This window comes from Rhinatrema bivittatum, chromosome 2, assembly GCF_901001135.1.
Source record: "Rhinatrema bivittatum chromosome 2, aRhiBiv1.1, whole genome shotgun sequence".
Lineage (NCBI taxonomy): Eukaryota > Metazoa > Chordata > Amphibia > Gymnophiona > Rhinatrematidae > Rhinatrema > Rhinatrema bivittatum.
In genome coordinates, this window is record NC_042616.1 from 712,804,292 (window position 1) to 712,828,321 (window position 24,030).

A 24,030-nucleotide genomic window follows, 5' to 3' on the forward strand; every position below is an offset into this window, starting at 1 on the left:
GGGGGTCCGGAAGGACCTCCTGCCGTCCAATCTTTTTCGTCTATGGCCGCCGCCATTTTTCGGCGCCATTTTGGAAAATGGCGCCGGCTGAAGACGACAAGATGCAGGAGCAGGAGCCCGTTACGGACCGCTGCCGTTCCGGACCGCCGCTGGACCCGCAGGTTATTTAAGTTATTTGGGGGGGGGTTCGGGAGGGTGGGGGATTTAATTTAAAGGGTCGGGGGTGGGTTTTAGGGGGTTTTAATGTGCCGGTTTTTCGATTTTTCGATTTTTAACGATTTTTAACGATTTTTCACGATATTTTACCCCCCCAAACGGCAACAATACGATTCCCTCCCCCTCCCAGCCGAAATCGATCGTTAAGACGATCGAGGACACGATTCACATCCCTACTCCCTTCCACTGAGAAAATTGTCCATTTAATCCTACTCTCTGTTTCCTGTCTTTTAGCCAGTTTGTAATCCACAAAAGGACATCGCCACCTATACCATGACTTTTTACTTTTCCTAGAAGCCTCTCATGAGGAACTTTATCAAACGCTTTCTGAAAATCCAAGTACACTACATCTACTGGTTCACCTTTATTCAAATGTTTATTAACTCCTTCAAAAAAGTGAAGCAGATTTGTGAGGCAAGATTTGCCTTGGGTAAAGCCATGCTGCCTTTGTTCCATTAAACCATGTCTTTCTAAATGTTCTGTGATTTTGATGCTTAGAACCCTTCCACTATTTTTCCTGGCACTGAGTCAGGCTAACAGATCTGTAGTTTCCTGGATCGCCCCTGGAGCATTTTTTAAATATTGGGGTTACATTAGCTATCCTCCAGTCTTCAGGTACAATGGATGATTTTAATGATAGGTTACAAATTTTTATTAATAGGTCTGAAATTTCATTTCTTAGTTCCTTTAGAACTGTGGGGTATATACCATCTGGTCCAGGTGATTTACTACTCTTCAGTTTATTAATCATGTTTACCACATCTTCTAGGTTCACCGTGATTTGGTTCAGTCCATCTGAATCATTACCCATGAAAACCTTCTCCGGAACGGGTATCTCCCCAACATACTCTTTTGTAATCACCGAAGCAAAGAAATCATTTAATCTTTCCGTGATGGCCTTATCTTCTCTAAGTGCCCCTTTAACCCCTCGATCATCTAACGGTCCAACTGACTCCCTCACAGGCTTTCTGCTTCGGATATATTTTTAAAAGTTTTTATTGTGAGCTTTTGCCTCTATGGCCAACTTCTTTTCAAGTTCTCTCTTAGCCTGTCTTATCAATGTCTTACATTTAACTTGCCAACGCTTATGCATTATCCTATTTTCTTCTGTTGGATCCTTCTTCCAATTTTTGAATGAAGATCTTTTGGCTAAAATAGCTTCTTTCACCTCCCCTTTTAACCATGCCGGTCATCATTTTGCCTTCTTTCCACCTTTTTTAAAGTGTGGAATACATTTGAGCTGTGCTTCTAGGATGGTATTTTTTTAATAATGACCACGCCTCTTGCACACTTTTTACCTTTGTAACTGCTTCTTTCAGTTTTTTTCTTACAATTTTTCTCTTTTTATCAAAGTTTCCCTTTTGGAAGTTTAGTATGAGAGCTGTGGAATTGCTTACTGTCCCCCTTCCGGTCATTAATTCAAATTTGATCATATTATGATTACTATTGGCAAGGCCCCCACCACCATTACCTCTCTTACCAAATCCTGTCATCCACTGAGAATTAGATCTAAAAATTGCTCCCTCTCTTGTCGGTTCCTGGACCAATTGCTTCATAAAAATGTTATTTATTCCATCCGGGAACTTTATATCTCTAGCATGTACCGATGATACATTTATCCAGTCAATATTGGGGTAATTGAAGTCTAACTTACACAAAAAGAGTCGTCGGTAATTGAAGTGTCCCATTATTACCTCACTACCAATTTGGTTAGCTTCCCTAATTTCTCTTAGCATTTCACTATCAGTCTCACCATCTTGACCAGGTGGACGGTAGTATACTCCTATCACTATAGTCTTCCCCGACACACAAGGGATTTCTACCCATAAAGATTCAATTGTGCATTTAGTCTCATGCAGGATGTTTATCCAGTTGGACTCTATGCCATCCCAGACATAAAGTGCCACACTGCCTCCTGGGTGCTCCTCTCTGTCATTGCGATATAATTTGTACCCCGGTATAGCACTGTCCCATTGGTTGTCCTCCTTCCACCATGTCTCTGAGATGCCAATTAAGTCTGTCATCATTCACTGCTATACATTCTAATTCTCCCATTTTACTTCTTAGACTTCTGGCATTAGCACACAAACATTTCAAAGTTTGTTTTTTGTTTGTATTTTCATTCTGGTTTTTAATTGATAGGGATAAGTTAGAATTTTTTAGCTCAGCTGAGTTTTTAGTTACAGGCACTTGGACTACTTTTCTTATAATTGGAACCTCACTGTCAGGATGCCCTAATTCTAATGCATCATTAGTATCCTTTGAAGATACCTCTCTCCGAACCAATCGCTGCTGAGCGACTGTCGGCGTTCCCCATATTTTTGCAAAATAATTAAAAAAAGGTCATACAGTGGGCTACTGTTTAAATTAAGAAAAGAGTAGTGTAGCTGGGTTCAAAAAAGGTTTGGATAAGTTCTTGGAGGAGAAGTCCATTAACTGCTATTAATCAAGTTTACTTAGGTAATAGCCACTGCTATTAATTGCATCAGTAGCATGGGATTGTCTTAGTGTTCGGGTAATTGCCAGGTTCTTGTAACCTGGTTTGGCTTCTGTTGGAAACAGGATGTTGGGCTTGATGGACCCTTGGTCTGACCCAGCATGGCAATTTCTTATGTTCTTACAGTAGCTTATGAATGACCACTTATAATGTAAATTTACTTGTCTATTGAGTGTATATATATGTTATGACACAGTAAAAAAGAACTGGAACAATTTCCACAAAGTCCAAAAATGTATCAACAAAAGGAAATGTTATTTAATGAATTTCTTATCGCAATGCCACTTCCCCAAAGAAATTTTTTATTTTTTAAATATTTGGCCGCATCATCAAGCCTGACAGCGCGATCTCTGTATATTCAAAGGAGACCCGCCCGGACCTCTAATCATCTGCGGCAAGCAGTTTTTGTATTTTTTCTTTTTGTTTTCAATTTCTTACGATTTTTATCAGATAATTTATAGTAATCTTTTTTTAAAATTGATGTAGAGAAAGCTCAACCTACGGCCGAAGTTTCGCAGCAACCGCTGCTTCATCAGGAGCTCAATATTCAATCTCATTCTTCATTTACATGTTCTCTGTTAAGTATATTCCTCATAGCAGGATGGAAGCCGTCTCAAAATGTCTTGATTCAAGCCGTCTCAAAATGTCTTGATTCAAGACATTTTGAGACAGCTTCCGTCCTGCTATGAGGAATATACTTAACAGAGAACATGTAAATGAAGAATGAGATTGAATATTGAGCTCCTGATGAAGCAGCGGTTGCTGCGAAACTTCGGCCGTAGGTTGAGCTTTCTCAAAAACAGATTACTATAAATTATCTGATAAAAATCGTAAGAAATTGAAAACAAAAAGAAAAAATACAAAAACTGCTTGCCGCAGATGATTAGAGGTCCGGGCGGGTCTCCTTTGAATATACAGAGATCGCGCTGTCAGGCTTGATAATGCGGCCAAATATTTAAAAAATAAAACATTTCTTTGGGGAAGTGGCATTGCGATAAGAAATTCATTAAATAACATTTCCTTTTGTTGATATATATGTTATGAGCCATCCACAGTGTGATAACTGTAATTAGATTTAGGTATCCCATTTGGGTAGTCAAACTTAGCTGGCTATCGATGAAAATCCTGGGAGTTGGAAGTGGTCTTGTATGTTAAATACATTGTTAAAATATCATCATAAGTAAAGTCGTAAAGGTGAAATTTTAAGACTTACATGCAGGAGCACAGGTGTGCATGTTTGCCGGCTCACACACCTAGACACAGCGGTTTTATGACGCATGCGCGTATGTACATGCCTGTTACAAAATCGGCTATACGCACACACATATGCACGGTTTTACACTGACGTGCGCATGTGCGTGCAAATGCCACCTGTATTGCGTAGGTGAGGGGGATTTTAGTAGATATGTGCGCTGACATGATTACCTTATGTTATGTTCTTTATGTTCTTATTCCCAGTTCATCCCAGTAAAAGAGAGGATTTCCTAAACCCACTAGCTAACTTGCTTCCCTTTTATTCGATTAGCCCTGACCCTTAAAACCCTGCTGACTAGCCTAGTTGTTGGTTTTTTTTTTTTGGTTTGTTTCATGACTTATACGCCGTTCATAGCAGAAGTAAACTTATGCGGATAAGGACTCCGGGGGCACACTGGTATGTGTACATACTTACGTGCTGGTTTCATTCATATTTCCTGAAACTCCCAATTCCGACCCATGCCCCGCCCCTTTTATGAAAAGAAGTTTACTCGCATACTGGGAGATGCTCGTACCCAGGTGCCTCTTAAAATCTGCATGATGCGCACTGGGCTGATACACGCGCGTATCTCCCAACTTTGGCGCATATAGGGATTTAAAATTCACCAGATAGACAAATATGCCCCTTTCACATCACTAGTGCTGGGATCATATAATGAAGTAATACATAATAATAATTCAATCAGGGCTGCTATCTTTAATCCACAGTATCTTTCAACAGCCTTTTTGAATGCTGTTCTGAATTAAAATTTTGGAAGTCCAAATTAAAATAAATAAATATAGTGTATACACTAATAAACAGAAAAGACAGGAAATACTCATGTATCCTTACAATTACATGTATATTATATAAACAAATTTATTTAAACATATTGATACAGTTAAAAAAAAAATCTCAATAAGAATACACATGCAAACTGAGGTTTTCGCAACAATACAGCCAAAACCTGCCCCAACACGTTGTAAGGTTCATAATAGGTTGTCCCTGATGATATAGTCTTAAAAAGGATCACTCAGCTACTCCACAAAGTCAGCTGAAGAGTAGGTGAGCCTATAAAATCACAAAAGCTGCAAAAGGATGTATCTTCAACTAATGGCATAGTAGCGTCAGTGTTTTACCAACAGACTGTTGCACATCCCAAGTTGCAGAATGAGTTTGACAGTACAAATGTTACACAAGCCCAAAGAAGGCCTTATGGTTTCGCTGTATGCGGCTTCCTCAAGGGGGAGTGAAGTGGGTATCAGAATGTCATAACAGTTTTCCATGTTAATCTTAATAGTCTGGTATCGCAGTGTTGTATACATATTATCAAAGCTTGTTTCACATAATTCTTCTGTAATTTCTTCCACCACATCTCATCATGTCATCTGAGTATTATTCACCAGGTCCCAGAACCTGTGTATGTAGGAACACTTTAGCTTGAGTGATTGTTGTAGAATATATATTCCACATTAATGGTTTCTAAGCAAAATATTTGATTTTCTTATTGAATTGTAAGAGCTCCATTTATCTGGCTAATTTTGGAGTTTACCAAGACAAATAATGCTGTTTGAATATCTGGCTGCACTCAGCAGGTGGCACTTATCTGGCTAACTTTTTATCTAGCTAAAACGTTTGCTGAATAAATTGGGGACAAGGCGGGGGTATTCCAAGTCGAAGTCAACTATTTGGCTAACCTACTGGGTCATTCATCAAGCCACATTAGGGCTCTAATGAACTTTATATCGTGGAATATACATGATATTTTGCATCTTTCTGCTCGGAAATCCTCCCCATTATGATGATCTTCTTTGCATGCGATTTTCATGCATAAATAATGCAAAGAAGGTCATAACTAATCAATTAGATGCAAATATTTTATTGGGCCAACTGAAAAGATAGCCACGATAAACTAACATCTCCTTGGTAAGTGCGGGAGACCCTGGACCCTAACGAGGGTCCCGAGGCTCCATCCACACATTTGAAGCAGCTATAAAAAAAAAAAAAGAGACCAAATGGAGAGGTTGAGCCAGGGTCCATGCTGAGCCCTATTTCAACCTGGGGTCACCTCAACTCGCTGCCCCAACTCACCCAAAATAGAAAAAAAATTAAAATTATGGCAGCGGTGGCCCCCTCCTGAAGACTAAGTCCTCTGGCCCCCCTGAAGTGTATCAACACCACTCACCACCCCCCGGCTCCCCCCAAAAATGGTACAGCGCCCCACCCCGCCCCCTTTACCGTTAAATTGATCCTGCGTCGGCACATTTGGCTTATCCAGCTAAGTCAGCTCCTCCCTGGAACATTCTCACCCCACTCGCACATATAGCTAGATAACCAGTTATCCAGCTAAGTGGTGGCCCTGCAGCAGGACCGAATATTCAGTTGATGCTACCTAGCATCAACTGTTAAGTTGATGCTAGGTAGCATTCAGTTGATGCTACCTAGCATCTGCCTGTTAAGTCCTAACTTATACAGCTAAGTAATGCTGAAAATCACCTGCAGCATTTCTACCACTATTTCTGTTTTGGCTGTTTACATTTTTCAGCTGATAGTATCTTATTTAGATTTTGGCTTTTTATGTAGGCAGAATATAGTTTTCTAGTGACATGGATACAGATAGTCGAAAGTGTTATGGTAGTTTGTTAAATTTTAGAATAACAAAAAATGTCATAAAATATTGGTACTTATTTTACAGTAAATTGTGAACGTGGCTATCCATTGACTGCAAGAGCACATTAATGAAAACATTTGGCTGAAACTCAAATGAAAATGATTAATTGCTGTAGTTCAGAGGACATCCCATTGAGCCGTCATACATTTGACTTTGTGCAGTGGCTCTACAAAAGCACCATGAAGTCTTTGAGGTTTATGAAGCACCTGTATCCTCTCCTTTCATTTATTCTTTTTGAAGGGGAAGAATAGAATTCCTTTACGTTTCCTGTTCAAGCTGAACAACAGCCACTGAGGTTTTTTTTGTTCTCAGGAATGTATACGGTACATGTATGTTGTAGAGTGAAGGAGCAAAAGGTATTTGTGCAATATGAAAGAAACCTCTTTTTGGTATTTACCACCTTATTCTTGTATTTGTCTCTAGAGAGCAGAGACGACGTCTGATAAAGACCTGTACCTTGACAACAGCTCTGTTGAAGAAGCGTCAGGAGTTTACCCAGTTGATGACGACGATTATTCTTCTGGTTCAGGATCAGGTATGAGAACAGATGAACCTTTTTTAAGGGGGCGTACAATGATAACATATGTCCATATAAATGGAATCGGATTCAGACAAATTAGATTGCTGAATGACAGACACATATTTTGATGGGGAAATATTTATTTATTTATTTATTAAGAATTTGATTTTATTATGATTCTTGTTGATATGTTGGTTTCATATAAAGTATTAGCTCAGTATACCCTGACTTTGGATTTATCTGAATTGTATTAATTTCTTAAACCTAGTGAGGATAATTTTCAAAGGAACTTCTGTGAGTACAATTTGCCCATCTGATATGTGGATAAACTTTACATGCACATGCCATGCGCAAACATAGGCTTAACTGGCTTGAGTGGAGGTGTTCCCAGGAGTTGAGCAGGGGTTTGGTCTTATGCACATTCTTTTGCACTTTAAAGGGAAATGTGTATACACGTTTCAGCAGGTATAACTTGTGCAGGTAGATGTTGTGGAATCATTTTCAAATCCAACTTATGCACATAAGTCTGGTTTGAAAATTGTAAATTTCTTAGCATCTAGTCAAATGAATCCAGAACAAGTGGATTTTGAACCTCTACCAGCAGATGGAGATGGAGCAAACTGATTAAACAGTATATATACCCCTTCAGTGACATCAACCTGCCAGTACTCTCTGTCTACAGCAGATGGTTGATGTGCATTTCCCTACTGGGGATTGCTTTACTTTCAGGCTGATTCAGTAAACCACGCAGGAGAGCCGGCGCTCCGAGGTGAGCCCCCGCATTCCCAACACGCGCCCAGGGCACTCTCCTGGGCGTGCGATTCAGTATGCAAATGAGGGCCCGCGGTAAAAAGGAGGCGCTAAAGACAATAGCACCTCCTTATTGGCAGAAGCAGCAGCTGTCAGTGGGTTTGACAGCCGACGCTTAATTTACTGGTGTCGGTTGTGAAACCCACTGATAGCCACAGGTTCAGAACACGGATGCCGGCAAAATTGAGCGTCCGTCTTCCAACCCGCAGGCAAATTTTTAAATTTTTTTTATTTTTGGGGCCTCCAAATTACTATCGCTATGACATTAAGTCGGAGGGTGTACAGAAAATCATTTTTTTCTGCTTTTCTGTACACTTTCCCGGTGCCGGCCGAAATTAACTCCTGCCTTTGGGCAGGTGTTAATTTCTGAGAGTAAAATGTGCGGTTTGGCTGCTCATTTTACTTTCTGTATCGAGTGGGACTAACTAATATGCTCATCAACATGCATGTTGAGCGCGCTATTAGTTTCGGGGGGGGGGGGGGGGGGGGGGGGGTTGGACGCGCGTTTTCCACTCGCTATTACCCCTTACTGTATAAGGGGTAATAATAGCACGTCGAAAACGTGCGTCCAAACGGGGATTAATGGTGTGCTCGGCCTGAGCGCACCGTACTGAATTGGCTTGTTTGAAAAGGAGAATTAAGGATATTACATTCGCCCCGCTCTCCTCCGGTGATACCACAAAATCCTTTCCCCAGTTGAGAATTCCTGAGATAATTTCTGTGGTCCCTCAGATGAGTGCCTTTGTCCGGTAGCTGGTTTTGCAGCTGGAGTGCACTTAGCTGCTTAAGTAGCTGAAAGGCAGCGGGTGCAGGAAGCCGAGTACGGCGGTGATGGCATATGCCCTCTCCCCCTGCAGCAGGAGACAGTCTCTGTGCTCAGCCAGGTAAGGCTGAGCTCAGTTAAGTGTTTATTAAAAAAAAAAAAAAAAAAAAAAAAGGATATATATATATATGGTCAGTTCGGCATGTGTGTGTAGCTGTGCATCCAGTTTTTGGACGGCTTAGTTGGGACTTATATTTGGTGCATCTACGTTAAGCAGCGCCTCAAGTGGCCGCACACTTACCTGTGCACACAAGTTTTATTGTGCACTTATCTTATTATGGTGCTTATTTTTGGGACACCTAAATTTTGAATGCCTAGGCCTTGGGACGCCTGGGTGTCAGGCGCCTAGGTGTTGGTTGCCTAAATTATTGGACACCTAATTTTTGGATGCCTAGGCTTTTTCAATGTAAAAAGAAAAAGCTAGACACACGCCTCCAGCCACCGCTTAAGTACTCTGTCTGCCATAATGGCACCTATGCATAAGAATCGTAAGCGCCTTTCTGTTTGGTTTGGAGGCTCAGGGAGAATTATCTTCCTCTGATTACACTAAGCCTGTTTCTTCCCAGACAGATATGGGCCTGGGTCAAGACGGCTAAGGTGGGGAACCTGAATTTGGAACTGTTCTACTGGTTCCTTAGCAGGGGATGGTTGCTCAGTGAGTACGCCTAAAGTGCCTCCGGGATTGGATGCTCCTACTTTTTCATGGGTAGAGCTTTTCCATTGTTTGCAATCCTTTATCTGGGCACAATCTTCAGCCCTCTCTAACAATCCTAGAGCAGTTCGCAGGTAGGATCCTGGTTGGGACCTACTGTCCAGCGCCTGAGTTCTCCTAGAGCAGCAGCAGGACTTCCTGATGGAGGTCTGGATGGCACGGATGATGACGCCGATCCTGACTCTCTTGAGGATAGTGAAATTCCTCCAGGATTAGAACCATATAGAACTATGCTATGGTTCTTGCATAGAGATGTACTGCCACTCTGATTTCCCGGACCTTAAAAATGCTCAAAGTTCTTGCAGCAGATGCTGTGACAGTGCCGAAGAGATGGAGGCCATTCAAGAATTGATTGATTTGGAGTGGGTCACCCCAGAGGCTAAGTTCAAAGGGGATCGGGTTTTGGAAGGCCTGTACACTCCAGATCCAGTTGCAAGAGAGCGTTTGCGTATTCCGAAAGTAGCTGCACTTGTGTGCGCAGTCTCCAAGCAGACCACTATTCCCTTGGATGGAGGAGTGGCCTTGAAGGGTGCGCATAATAAAAGAATTGAGACTATCCTTAAGCAAGCATTTGATGCAGTGGCAATGACCTTGCAGATCGCTTCTTGTTGTTCTCTAGTGGCTCGCTCTTGTTTGCTTCTCTCCCAGGAGGTAAATGACTCTAGAGTGATGTCCAGGGCAGTTATGGAGCCAGCTGCTGCTTTTTTTGGCAGATGCAGGCTGTTATTTCATCTGCTCTTCAGCCAGAGGAGTGACTTCCATAGTAGTGGCCAGTCATCACTTATGGCTGAGAAATTGGTCAACCAATGCGACCTCCAAGGCCAATCTCACCAAATTGCGCTTTAAAGGCTCGCTCTTAATTGGGAATGAGTTAGAGAAACTGACCAGTAAGTGGGGAAAATCTCCGGTTCCTTGTTTTCCAGAGGATAAGAAGTGAAAACTACGCTCTTTTAACATGAGAGGTTATACTAGAGGAACCAGTCATTTTCGTCCCTATAGAGGAACGAATCTTCAGAGGGCTTGACCTTTTGGTAGGTCTCAGTCCTTTCATTTCCGACAGCCAAAAAAGGGCACGGGATCGGGTAGTGGAACCAACCCACCCCTGGGAACAGGAGATAGGAGGATGCCTGTCTCTCTTCTATCAGAGGTGGGTCGAGATCACATCAGATCAATGGGTCCTGAAGGTGAAATGAGAACGATATATGCTGGAGTTTCGCAGTGATCCTCAGGTCGTGTTCATGGCATCTTCCTGCCATTTGCTACAAAAGAAGCAGGCTGTGGAAACTACATTGGCAAAGCTCCTCAGTCTGAGGGCTGTGGTTCTCGTGTCCCCATCTCAAGAAGACGCAGGTTGATATTTCATTTATTTCTTTGTGCCCAAGAAAGTTGGGGGAATTTATGATCTCTTTGGATCTGTCCAAGGCATATTTTCATATTCCCGTCCGACTAGAGCAAGGTATTCTGGCTGATTTGAGGAAAGTCGTTGGACGAGAGCTGCAGAGTGACTTGCAAGTTAGCTCCCTGTTGCAGGAGCTCAGCTGGGTGGTGAACCTAGCTAAGAGCAGTCTTCATCCTGCACAAGCGTTGGAATACCTTGGGGTTTGGTTCGACAAGAAGTGGGGCATGATTTTCCTGCCAGAAGCTTGAATTCAAAAGTTGATGACATAGCTATGTCTGAACACTCTAAGCCCAACTATGTAGTCTTACCTGCAAGTACTTACTTTATTGCATTGATCCTAGAAGTGGTCCAGTGAGTAAGGGTGAATATGCATCCTCTTCAGTGCTCCCTACAGTCTTGGTAGAATCCACAGTCTCAGGACTATTCAATTTGGCTCCTCCTGCCAATGGATGTCTCCTCCCAACTGCAGTGGTGAGCTGCAGGTGGATCTTCTAAGGGAAGGAGCATCCCTAGCACCACAGGACTGGCTACCACTTACCACAGATGTGAGCCTCCTTGTTTGGGTGCTGACTATCAGGAGCTGACTGCACAAGGATGCTGGAATGCAGAGGAGTCTCTCTGGAATATCAATTGGCTGGAAGTCACGGCGGTCCAATTGGCGTGTTTTCAGTTTTGCGACAGGCTGCAGGGTCGGTCAGTCCAGATAATGTCTGTTGCACCAACTGTGGTTTACATCAATCGGCAAGGAGGAACCAAGAGCCAGCAGGTGTCGCTGGAAATAGATCAGCTTATGGAATGGGTGAAAGTGCATCTCCAGAGTATGGACCTAGGAGAATAGGCATTGTCAGACAAGGCATTTCAGCTGATTCTGGATCGCTGGGAGTTCCCCATTTCAAGACCTGCTGGCAACTTCTTGCAATGTGAAAGTTCCATGATTCTTCAGTCGCAGGAGAGATCTGAAGTATTTGGGGATTGATGCCCTGGTGCAGGAGTGGCCGGAAGACAAGTTGCTGTATTGCCTTTCCTCCATGGCTATTATTGGGCAGATTGATCCGAAGGCTAGAATGCCACAGAGGGATGGGGCTCTTTGTTTATCCAGATTGACCCAGGAGGCTTGGTATGTGGATTTGCGGCGGCTCCTGGGGGACTCGACTCTTCAGCTTCGGGCGCACAGGAACCTGTTAAGGCAGGGTCAGTTCTTCACGAAGATCTGACTCAGTTTTGTCTTCGGTATGGACCTTGAGAGAGCTTCCATGCTGAAATATGGATACTCTGACAGTGATTTCCACTTTGCTTAGAGCTAGAAAATTCTCCACTTCCTTGGCCCATTTGCGGGTTTGGCGAGTGAGGCCTGGTGTGAGGATCGAGGTACTCTTCCTCATTAGGACAAAATCCCGCTCATTATGGAATTTTTGCAGGATGGCTTGACTAAAGGTTTGGCCCTTCATTCCTTGAAGGTACAAGTAGTGGCTCTCACCCGTTTCAGGGGCCAGGTAAATGGTGGTTCCTTGTTGGCTCATCCTGATGTGACCGTTTCCTGAAAGGAATGGAACATCGTTGTCCTCCCTTGCGATTCCGGTACACTTATGGAGTCTTAAGTTGGTCTTGGATTTCTTAGCGGGTCCTTTGTTTAGACCAATGCGTAACTTATCCTTGCAGTTACTGACCTTGAAAACTGTGTTTCTTGTGGCAATTTGTTCTGCATGGACAGTTTCTGAGCTGCAGGCTTTGTCTTGCTGGGAGCCATTCCTCCGAGTGACTCCAGGGGTGATAACAGCTGTGTGCTATTCCTTTTTTTTTTTTTTTTTACCAAAGGTGATCACTAAATTTCACTTGAATCAGTCCATCTCCCTGCCGTCACTGGACAGTAAGAGAGATGTAGAGGAGTATCATCTGTTGTGACCCTTGGATGTCAAGAGACATATCGCCCGGTATCTGGAGATTACTGAGCCTTTATGGAAAACGGATCGCCTGTTTGTCCTTCTTGGCGGTACTAAATGAGGAGAGCTGGCCTCGTGGGTTACAATAGCTCGCTGGATTAAGGAGGTAGTCACGGCAGCATACATTGATGCTGGCAAGCCATTACCTAGTTAGGTTAGGGCTTATCCCACTAAGGCTCAGGCGGTATTATGGGCTGAAGTTAGGTTTCTATCTCCCATCGACATTTGCCAAGCTGCAATGTGGTCCTCCTTATACACCTTTTCCAGGTATTATCATTTGGATGTGCAAGCCTGGAAGGATGCAGCCTTTGTATGTGCGGTTTTTACAGGACCGCGGGTAGCTTCTTGCCCTATTTGGGAGTAGTTTGGTTACATCCCAGTTGTTCTGGATTCATCTGACTGGACGCTAAGAAATGAGAAATTATTACTTACCTGATAATTTCCTTTTCTTTAGGATAGTCTGATGAATCCAGCTTCCCTCCCTTAGCTGCCGAATGATTGCAGAATGATCCTCCTGTGTGCCTTCGTGTTACAGGGATTACTGGTAAGGGTTAGTTCAGTCCATAGACTAGTGTTAATACGTTTCTTGTCCGGGCTCAATGTTTCCTGTTGGCTGAGTATTGACTTGGTTGTCTGTTTTTAATCAAGTTTTTTGCTGGTCTGTTCATAGTTAGCTTTTGAAGAGAATACTGGCAGGCTGATGTCATTGCAGGGGTATATATATACTGTGACATAAGTTTGCTCCATCTCCATCTGCTGGTAGAAGTGCATAACCTACTTGTTGTGGATGCATCTGACTGTCCTAAAGAAAAGGAAATTATCAGGTAAGTAGTAATTTCTCATTATGCATGTATTTACTGGTTAATTTATACATGATTTACAAAATTACCCCTATAAAAAATACCTAAATGTAACAGAGAAGCACAAAAAAGAAAATGGATACCAAGGCATCAAATATATAATTTACAAGAGACAGGTATGCAGATGATGAAATAAAAGGCAACTGGGTATATATTGTCATTAAAGATACAAGAACAGCATCAGATGAAAACAACATGGATTAGAGAAGGCCACATATAGAAAGTATTGTTGTGGGAGTCTCAATTTAGTGGACCCTTGGGCCTACCTGCTGGAGACTGGGAAAAGATGGTCAATGTCTCTAATGAATAGCAGGCCGGGAGGCAGATGTTCAGGCAGGACGTAGACGCTCTTCACCCTGGAAGCTGGTACTCCCCCGGGAGGGATCCATAGGAGCCCAACCGCTGGGACTTAGGTGGCTTCACCCTTGGAAGCCGAAGCCCCCCCGGGAGGAGCCCGTAGGGGCCCGGCCGCTGGGACTTAGGCGGGTTGTGGATCAGGACAGGTAACTGGAACCAGACTAGGACAGTAGCAATACTGTAACTGGGTTCGGGTTCTGGAACCAGGCAGGAACTATAGCAGGACCCGGATACTGGACCCAGGCAGGAAATGTAGCAAGACTCGGCTACTGGAACCAGGCTGGCACTGTAGGTGGCAAGCCGGAACCAGACAGGCACTGTAGGTGACAAGCAGGAAACAAGCTGGCACTGTAGCTGACGAGCAGGGACCAAGCAGGCTCTGTGGCTGGCGAGCAGGAACCAAGCTGGCACTGTAGCTGACGAGCAGGGGCCAAGCAGGCTCTGTGGCTGGCGAGCAGGAACCAAGCTGGCACTGTAGCTGACGAGCAGGGGCCAAGCAGGCTCTGTGGCTGGCGAGCAGGAACCAAGCTGGCACTGTAGCTGGAACGGAGCGCCGAAGCCAAGCGAGTCACTCCGGGGCACAGCGCAACAGGAAATCGGGAAGCTAACCTGTTGCAAGGCGAAGACTGGATGGCCGCGGCCGGCTTATCAAGACCGCGGCATCGGATGTCAGGAACCGGGCGGAGTCACCACTGGCGGGAACCAGGCTAGAAAGGTGCCCAAGTGGCGCGTGTGCGTGCCTAGGAGCAGGGCATCCTCAGGCACCTTCGCGGCGGCGCAGCCCCAGCGGGGAACGCCGCCAAACAGGCCGCAAGCCAGGGCTCCGGAGGCGGGAGCAGGTCCGGGAACAAGGAGGTAAGGGCCTGGCTGCGGTGCTCGCAGCCAGGACCGCAACAAGTATGGCGTATTAGACAATTGTTCCATAAACCCAGAAAGACGGACCACATATCTTGGTAATGGTGAAGCTCATCTTTCAACTGCTACTTAACTCTTATTATGCAAATACTTAAAGCCTTAGAGGATCAAGCTGAAAGTTTAGGGATTATATACATTTTCACAGAGGGATACATAAATTTCCTCTTAGAGGACACAGTTATAAATGTAAGCAGTGAGCAAGACACTTTCTCACAAGAATACTGGGAAAGGCAAAAGGTATTTAACCCAAAAAGGTAAAAATATAATTCAGAGGAATGATTGCATGTGTAATGTTGTTAGTCTGACCTGTAACCATAGTCCAAAATTTATTAAATGCTCACACTTCCATAAAATGGCGCGCTGAGCACCCCCAGAATTGCCTGTTAGGCTGAAGAGCCGATGGGAGACTATTTTTGCCCAGGGCACCATTTCCCTAGCGCCGGCCCTGGGTGTGCTTGAAAATGCCCTTTTAGGGGAGTATCCTTTCCCGCTGGGATAAGGTATGATTTGTACATTCTTGTATTGAGTATTCAAATGAGAGGTTGTTTTTAAAGGCCACCTGGCTGGGTGTTCAGGTGACCGCAGTGCTAGACATGGTAGCTGTTTAGATTAATGGGGAACCTTGTGGTAGGAAGTGGGAGGAGAGGGAGTGCTGGGTATGCACTAAAAAGGAGCTCTTGCATGCTCAGTTACCTAGGAGGGTGGGGTAAAATGGAAGAAGATGACAAGAACTGTTTTGGATAAGGTGTGATATCCTATACACTGTCCCCCTGTATGGCCGGCAGTTGAGGTATATCCTTGGCAGTGTGGACAGGAATAAATGGGCAGGCCGGATGAGCTAGCTGATCTTTTTCTGCCATCATTTAATATGTTACTATGTAAAATACATATTGGAAATCCTTAATGCAAGAATAAAATTATTTTTGTAACAAGCATTTCAGTTCCAATTAGTTTTGGAAGGATAAGCATTCAGCAAGATACATCCCCCATCAGTGACAAAGATAAAAAATAGCTATTGTCAAACATAGTTCCATAGTCGTTACCCTCCGATAAAAGCCTCTTGGACCCACGCAATCTGCCTAGGTGCTCATGTCTGTGTCTGTGTAATATCTGGTTATTATGTGAATAAAAAAAAAATTAAACTAAGTCTGGGAAACGTCCACTTGTGTAAAAAATACTTTTGCGTTCGAAGAGGGGCCTTAACATATCTGCTTTCAATGACTTTTTGGAAAGCGAGGTGGCTGCATAAAAGGGAAATCTGGAACGATTACTCCACCAAGTTAAAAGCATAAATCTTAATGAGATAAAAAGGAGCCATTACTAAGCACGTCAATGACATGAGATAGCCTTTTGGATATAAGCCAGTTAAAGCAGGATTGTAATTGAAAACAGGGCAGAACAACTGATTAGAGCAATTAGGAGATAAAGAAGACAACAAATCCAGCAATTTAAAACCAAATCTGAAAAGTGATCTTTAAAAAAGGATGCGCTTCCACCTTCTCCTGAGTATGGTTACAGAAAGAAAAGACTAGATGAGTCATTTTACAGTTTATGTACTGTATATATTTTCTATTCCCACGCATCATTTGTTCTTCACACACCACAAAGCCATCAACTCCAATTGGGTAGCTCAGTAATAATGTTTAAAATGAGAGAGACCCAACTCTACATTATCCTTATGATGAAACACCATTCCAATCAAATCTTGCTATTGCTCTGATAATGTCTCCAAAAAGTTGCCAGAAACTTAACAGTACAACATCTGAAATAAAACAAAGGGGTGAATTTTCAAAAACTTGCGCCTGTAAAAAATTAGCATGTATTCATGTAAAGAGCATATATGCACATATATTGTGGGGTAAAAATATTTGTGTTTTATAAAACATGCATATGTGATACATGTGGGTTATAAAATACTATGGTAAAACTATGTGTGGCCATATACATGCATATATGCTGCCGCACAATTGTTTGAAAGTTATTCTCAAAACTCCTAATGCAATATTCCTTTTTATGACATTCTTGCAACATACCAAAGAACCAGGCAATTATTTCCATTGGTCTAGATCTTCTTTTCCCTGAGTCAAAAATTTAAGAAAGTTTATATTGTAGAAATTTGTGCAGTCAGGTAGAATAGAAACCTTGAGATAAGGGAGAGTCAAAAAGTCAAGATAGTCTTCTTTTGACTGGCAAGATCAAGGGAGTTCCTGTTGTAAGGATATATGATTTTGAATGGTTAATCGTAAAACCAAAATATATCCAAATATTTAACAAGTAGGCAGGGAAGAGAAGAAGAAAGGTTAGTTACAACTAAAAAGATGTCATCAGCACATAAGGCAATCTTATGACTCGCGCCACCCAATTTAATACCAGAAATAGTAGGGCAGTCTCTTAACTGGGCTATGAGCTTAGTGGAGAGAGCAAATAGCAGAGATTTAACACAGTGCAGCTTTGACTTTCTTTTGAGAGATAACTCTGAAAGAGCTCCATTTATCTTAATCCTAGCATTTTGGCTACTATAAAGGATAATAACATATTCAGGAATCCTGGGCCAAAGTTCATTTTTTCAAGGAGCTTAAATAAAAACTTTCACTCGACTTAAATACCTTGTCAGCATCCAACAGTAGCAGTGAAGCTGGTGTCTCCTTGGCAGCTGAGGTCTGATGCCCTAGACTAATAACTTTACAGATATCTGTTACTAGGCATCCCTTTTTGAAACCCAATTGGTCCCTGTGAATCAAATATGATATAAGGCTATCTAACCTTCTATTGAGCATTTTTGCCAAAATTCTGGCATCACTATTAAGCGATATGTCTGAATGAGCTGTATAGAAGGGGGGTCTTTATTTTTTTCTTTCTGTATCACTGTTATAGTAGCATTAAGGAAAGTAAAGGACAAATAATTATTGGGGATGGCATCATTATAAACTCATGGAAGGAGAGGCACTAGTAAATCTTAAAATTTCCTATAAAAGCCAAGGGAAACCCAACTGGACCTGTAGACTTGCCCTATAGGAGAGCCTTAATTGCTTTCATTGTCTCATCTCACATTGTACTGGAGTCTATAAACTATCACAATCAGTAGGACCAAGAGTGGTAAGAATAATATTATTTAGAAAATTGTTAATTATTTGCAAATAACAGCATGCCTGGCCAGAAAGTCTTTTGTAAAATGTAGTAAAACAGGCTACAATTTCCTCCATACTCCTGACCAGGTTGCCTCCCTCACCTTTTATGCATGGAACTGTATTTTGCTCCTGTCTCTGCCTTTACTGACAAGCAAAGATTTAGTTGGACTTCCTCTCCATTCTCATAATACAACTGGTTCAGTCATCTGAGATTTTGCTTAATTTAGCTGATCAACAGTGCATCGATTTTTTTTCCTTTCAACAAAGAAACATGACAAGCAAAACTGGACAATGCCTCATGTTTCCTCTCTCATTTGGTACATTTGGCTTGTAAATTGGCCCTGTTATGGTCCTGTTCCTTATAATAATGTAATGCTTATGAAATAATCCTACTTCTGATTACAGTTTTAAGAGCATCTCTAAGTGTTTGGACAGAGACTTCTTCTTCATTAACATTCAGTTGCATATAGTTTTTAATTAATTTTTTTTATTTTTAAAAATGTATATTCCACTTATCCAAAACATAGGTCATAGCAGATTGCAATGTGACATTATTAATCAGAGAGATTTCCTTATGACAACATGCAAATTACTGTCTTTAATAGGGAGTTATTACAATTCCAGTGTTTAAAAGCCTTACTTGGAGGGTCACATGATGCATTAAACTAGAGCAGATGCTGAATTGCTGAGTTTGGGGGTTTTTTAGTCTTAATTTTGCTTACTAACTCTGATCAAGAGCACTGAACATCTGGGATCCTGAACCGAAACTTAACCGGCAGCTATGATGCTGAAACCTGCAAAAAAAAGAGAGAAATAAATTACAACTTCTTGAATCCAAGATGGCCAACAGGAACATTGAAGATGCAGAGCCATGAGATTCTGATGCAGCACCTTTTGAGAGAGTCTTCGTAGCAGTTGTATGTAACATTAAAACTTGAATTTGGTAAGCTACATAAGCAATTGAGCACTTTAAATGAGACTTTATTTGAATATGGTAAAAGGGAAGATTTAGTGGATCCGAGGGTTTCTGCAATGGAAGAGGATGTCAGTGACATTAAAATGCAACTGGAAAACTTGCAAAAAACATTTTTGGAAGAAAAGTTGGATGATCTTAAAAACAGGTGTAGATGCAACAGTTTCTGGCTGGTAGATTTTCCAGAGATGATTACCAATTGCAAATGGTGATGGAGTCCTGGCTTCCTGAAGACTACCTGACCTCAGCTGTAAACTTGTGCTTGAAAGGGTGCACAGGTTGAGCTCTAAATGGGAAGGCGATCTTAAACTAGACGTGATAATACTACTTGTGTTGAACTATGTGCATAAAAACTGCTATATTTCAGACTTCTAGGAGGAAACCAATGCTCTTCCAAGGGTCCAAGATATTGATGTTTCAGCCAAGATTACAGCTGTGTGGAAAGCATTTTCCCCTGTATATACAGATCAATTCACTAGAAAGATAAGATTTTCTCTGTAGTACCCTGGCTGCGAATTTGGAAAGAAGGCCAAATGAAATCTTTCAACTCAGTGGCTTCAGTTAAAGTGTTTATTCAGTCTCTGAAAGAGGCTGGCTGAAATTTCCTTTATAATTGGACTGTTTGCTTTCTCATGTTTCATGGTCACAATAGCCTGCTGTGGTTTGTTATTATAGGACTTTGCTGTTTTTGCTGACATTTGCTATAGAATTGACATTTCTTTTTGGTGACTAATGCCAATGTGGCAATGTGAGTTGCCCAGCAAATGAATGATGATGTTCTTATTTTTTCAGTCCTCTATCTTTTTTTTTTTACATCCTGTTGGCCAACAGTTCAGTGGCATGATGGTGGAACAGCATATATTTTGGCTATACAACTAAAGACTTCATGACTGATATCCTTGAGATATAGTTGAACTGTGGATTAAAACTTTTCTTTTAATTTGGTGCTGCTCTTTTTTTTTTTTTCAGAAAAAGGTTCATACCTATACTGCCTATTTTTTTTTATCCGTTTTTTAACCCATAAAGGGGGTTTTGATTGCAAGGGGGCGGCACCCACATGCATCAACAGGGGCCTTTAATATTTTTCTGAAAGGTTAATTATGCTGTATATATTTAGTTATGTTAAATAGTTCGTTATTATTCCTGGGTTCTCTGGGTATTTGGGGGGCAGAGGGTGGCAAAGGAGGGTTGGGAGGGAATTGGGTGAGTGTGAACGTGAGAGTGTGTTTTTCTTGATCTGTTTTGGATGCTGGAGACATTCTAGATATTCTTTGTTTTTACTGCTGCCTCTGCCTAGGCTGGGGGTTGGTAGATGGTATCAGTAGTTTAATTTAAAAAAATTGGATTGGTTTAATTAGAATGGTGACCCAACTTAGCTATGTTACCTGGAAAGGACTGGGTCTTCATTTTCCATTAAAAAAAATTCTAGCCCATCTGAGTAGATTAAAAGTGAAAATTGCATTTTTGCAGGAAACGCATCTCTCTGATGTTGAAAATAGAAAGTTATGGTGCCGATGGGGTTTCTCAAGTTTATTTTTCATCTAGTACCTACAAATGTTGTGGAGTATCAATCGTAATTCATAGGAGTTTAGCCTTCTAGTTGGATAAATCTGTAATTGATGCTGATGGTTGATTTGTTGTTTTTGGAGGGAAGCTTTATTGCAAACCTATTGCCTTGGCTTCAATGTATGCACCTAATAACTATGTTCATTCATTTTTTTTGTGAAGATTATTACAGTGATTTCTTCTTTATTATAATGTCCCAAAATTATTGGGGGGAATTTCAACTGTGCTGATCCTAGATTGGATAAAAATCCTCACTCTTGTCAGTGCCCTATGAGCCCAGACAAAGACATTTTATTTCTGTGCCTACAACTGGAGATGGTTGTTGGGTAGAGCTTGCTAATCCCTACCAGTAGAGAATTCACGCATCTATCCAGAGTATATGGGACCTTCTCTCACATTGATTACATGCCGGTTTCTGAATCAATATTTTATGATTGACTCTTTGCAAATTGAACCTCTTATCTCTGATCATGTTCCACTCACATGTGTTTTGAGGATCACTTTTTCAATGGAGTGGGAGAAGCTTTGGATGCTATTATGATTATCTAAAAATAAAGATTTTAAAGCATTTCTTCAGATGGGATCTATATGCGACCCATAATTTGCAATATCAGAATAACCCTGTGCTATATTGGGAGATCATGAAAGCAATAATGAGGGGTGAAATAATCAGTTATGTTATTGCCAAACATAAGAACCTTTTTAATAGTATGTTGCAACTAGAAAAACAGATTTGAAGAGACTATAAATGAATAGAGACAATACAAAGATAACGAGACGAGAGTGTGAGACTCAAAAATTATTGAACAATTTGTTACAGCAAAGAGCTCACACTTCCTTACAAATTGTTGCGATCCTGTGGCTTCCCTCCTCTCATAGCGGGATGCCACCATCACAGCTGGCGCCACAACACACTGCCAGTCTTCCCTAGTACGCGCTGACATTCACACTTTTAAAGGGCCTGTGGCAGGAAAACCCTCGCAACGCCCTTAGATGACATCATCAGCCTTCTATTTAAGACCAGATATTCTCCCGATGCTTCAGCAACTGGTCCACCTACATTTGTAGAACATATTAGCAGCCTGTTCCTGCCTCATCATTACAGCCTGGTCCTCCCTTCTCTGCTCATCCTGATCTTGTTCTGCTTACCTGTCCTCCTACCCCCTTGGATGGATTCCTAGTACTGACCCCTGCTTGGACCTAGCCTCCATTTCCTCGCCTAATCCTAGAGACCCTCACCTAAGTCCTCCTGGCCCCAGCACCCAAAGGCTCAACCTGAGGGGAATGATGACTGATATAGTTGAAGCCTTGCACCAGTGTTTGTCGTGCCAGGATCCGTCTGCTGGCGATGAGAACCTGCAAGGCCCATTCCCACAGGTTGAACTAATTTCACCCCTAGAGTGGCCCCGTCTTGTCGGACTCAGAGCTGTACAAAGGTTCCTGGGTTTTGCCAATTGTTATCGCCAGTTTAGCCCCAGGTATTCTACCTTGGTAGCACCTCTCTTCACTCTTAGCTCTTGGAAGACCAGAGATCCTCAAGGTCTTCCAGGAGCTAAAGACTGCCTTTGCCTAGGGGCCTTGCCTGCTCCACCCAGACCCATCATGGCCCTTCAATCCAGAAGTAGATGCCTCTACCCTTGGGGTAGGGGCTATCCTCATCCAGCACAGTAATGAAAGTACCCTCCTTCCATGTTCCTTCTTCCCTAAGAAGTTTTCATCCATAGAATGCAACTATAGTATTGGAGACCAGGAAATCTTAGCTGTGAAATTGACCTTAGAAGATGGCACCATCTTCTTTAAGGGGCCTAATATTGTGTCACCATATATATATGGATCATAAGTATCTAGAGTACCTACATCAAGCCCAGCAGCTTAACCCCAGACAGGCTTGCTGGTCCCTCTTCTTCGTCTACCTCGATTTTGAACTACAGTACTGCCTGGCATCTAATAATCAATGAGTAGATGTGCTGTCCACTCCTTTCAGACCGAGGACCTGATGGAAGCTCCTAGACATATCATCAAACCTGCAAAAATACTCCTAGCTGCTGTGATACCAGTTCCTTCTGGGAAGACAGTAATACCCTCTAGACTGCGTGAGACAGTTTTAAAATGGGCTGATGACTCTTGGGTTATGGGACATCCTGGAGTGGCAGGAACCTTTGATTTGCTTCAACTCCACTACTGGTGGCCTTATATGAAGAGTGATGATATATACTTCAATTCTTGCTCTGCAAGAATTGAAGCATATATCTGCAAGCAGAATGTTAGGAATTATTAGGAAGGGAATGGAAAATAAAATGGAGGATATCATAATGCCTCTGTATTGCTCCATGGTTAGACCACAACTTGAATATTGTGTGCAATTCTGGTCTCCCCATCTCAAAAAGGATATAGCTGCACTGGAGAAAGTGCAGAGAAGGAAGACTAAAAATATGGGGGATGGAACGGCTGCCCTATAAGGAAAGGCTAAAGAAGTTAGGGCTGTTCAATTTGGAGAAGAGATGACTGAGGAAGGGGGGGGGGGGGATATGATAGAAGTCTACAAAATCATGAAAGGGCTTGAAGAAGTTAATGTAAATCGGTTATTTACTCTCTCAGATAATAGAAGGACTAGGGGGCACTCCATGAAGTTAGCAAGTAGCTCATTTAAAACAAATCAAAGAAAATTCTTTTTCACTCAGTGCATAGTTAAACTCTGGAATTCATTGCCAGAGGATGCTGCTATGGCAGTTAGTGTAACTGGGTTTAAAAAAGATTTGGATAAGTTCCTAGAGGTTAAATCCATAAACTGCTATTATAGTTGTTAATAAGCAATAGTAGCTTGTTATCTATCTAATGTTTGGGTATTTGCCAGGTACTTGTGTCTTGGATTGGCCACTGCTGGAAACAGGATGCTGGGCTTGATGGACCCTTGGTCTGACCCAGTATGGCATTTCTTATGTTCTTATGTAAAGGAGCGCTGGGCTGGAGGTAAGTTGGTGGAGGAGAGTTCTTGACCGAAGATTCATCAAGGGCCCCAAATATTCTTGCCCCAGCCCTGCTGCAAGGAGCTGGAACTAGTTTCCATCATCAGTTCAGCTCTGTTTCCATGAAGGAGCTGGAACTGATTTATATCACCAGCTCTGCTTTGTCTCCCTGAGTCTTGGGGAAAAAAGGTAGCAAAATGCCATTCTGAGTTCTGCCAGTAATTAAGCCCTGGGTAGCAGATACAAAAAGGGGTTAAATTAGCAGAGGTTTGAAATTTGGGTGCTCTAGTGCTTATTGGGGCCAGCGCTGAAGCCTTGACTGCTGGCACTGTTGCATACAAGTTTCAAACCTTTGCTAATCCAACCCCTTTTTGTTTCTGTTTTTTGTTCTGCAGCATCAGCTTCAGTACCACCCCTTTTCCTACCGTTCCCTCTAGAAGATG

The 24,030-nt window shown here is 42.3% G+C and overlaps 1 protein-coding gene across 1 annotated transcript in view; it reads left to right on the forward strand.

The window, feature by feature from the left end:
• The window catches only part of SDC2 (syndecan 2), a 310,346-nt gene that overhangs the window by 216,061 nt on the left and 70,255 nt on the right, over positions 1–24,030 (forward strand). The window contains exon 2 of the mRNA XM_029591756.1: positions 7,042–7,153. Within this exon, the coding sequence (XP_029447616.1) occupies positions 7,042–7,153 (112 nt within the window). The remainder of the gene's footprint in view (positions 1–7,041; positions 7,154–24,030) is intronic.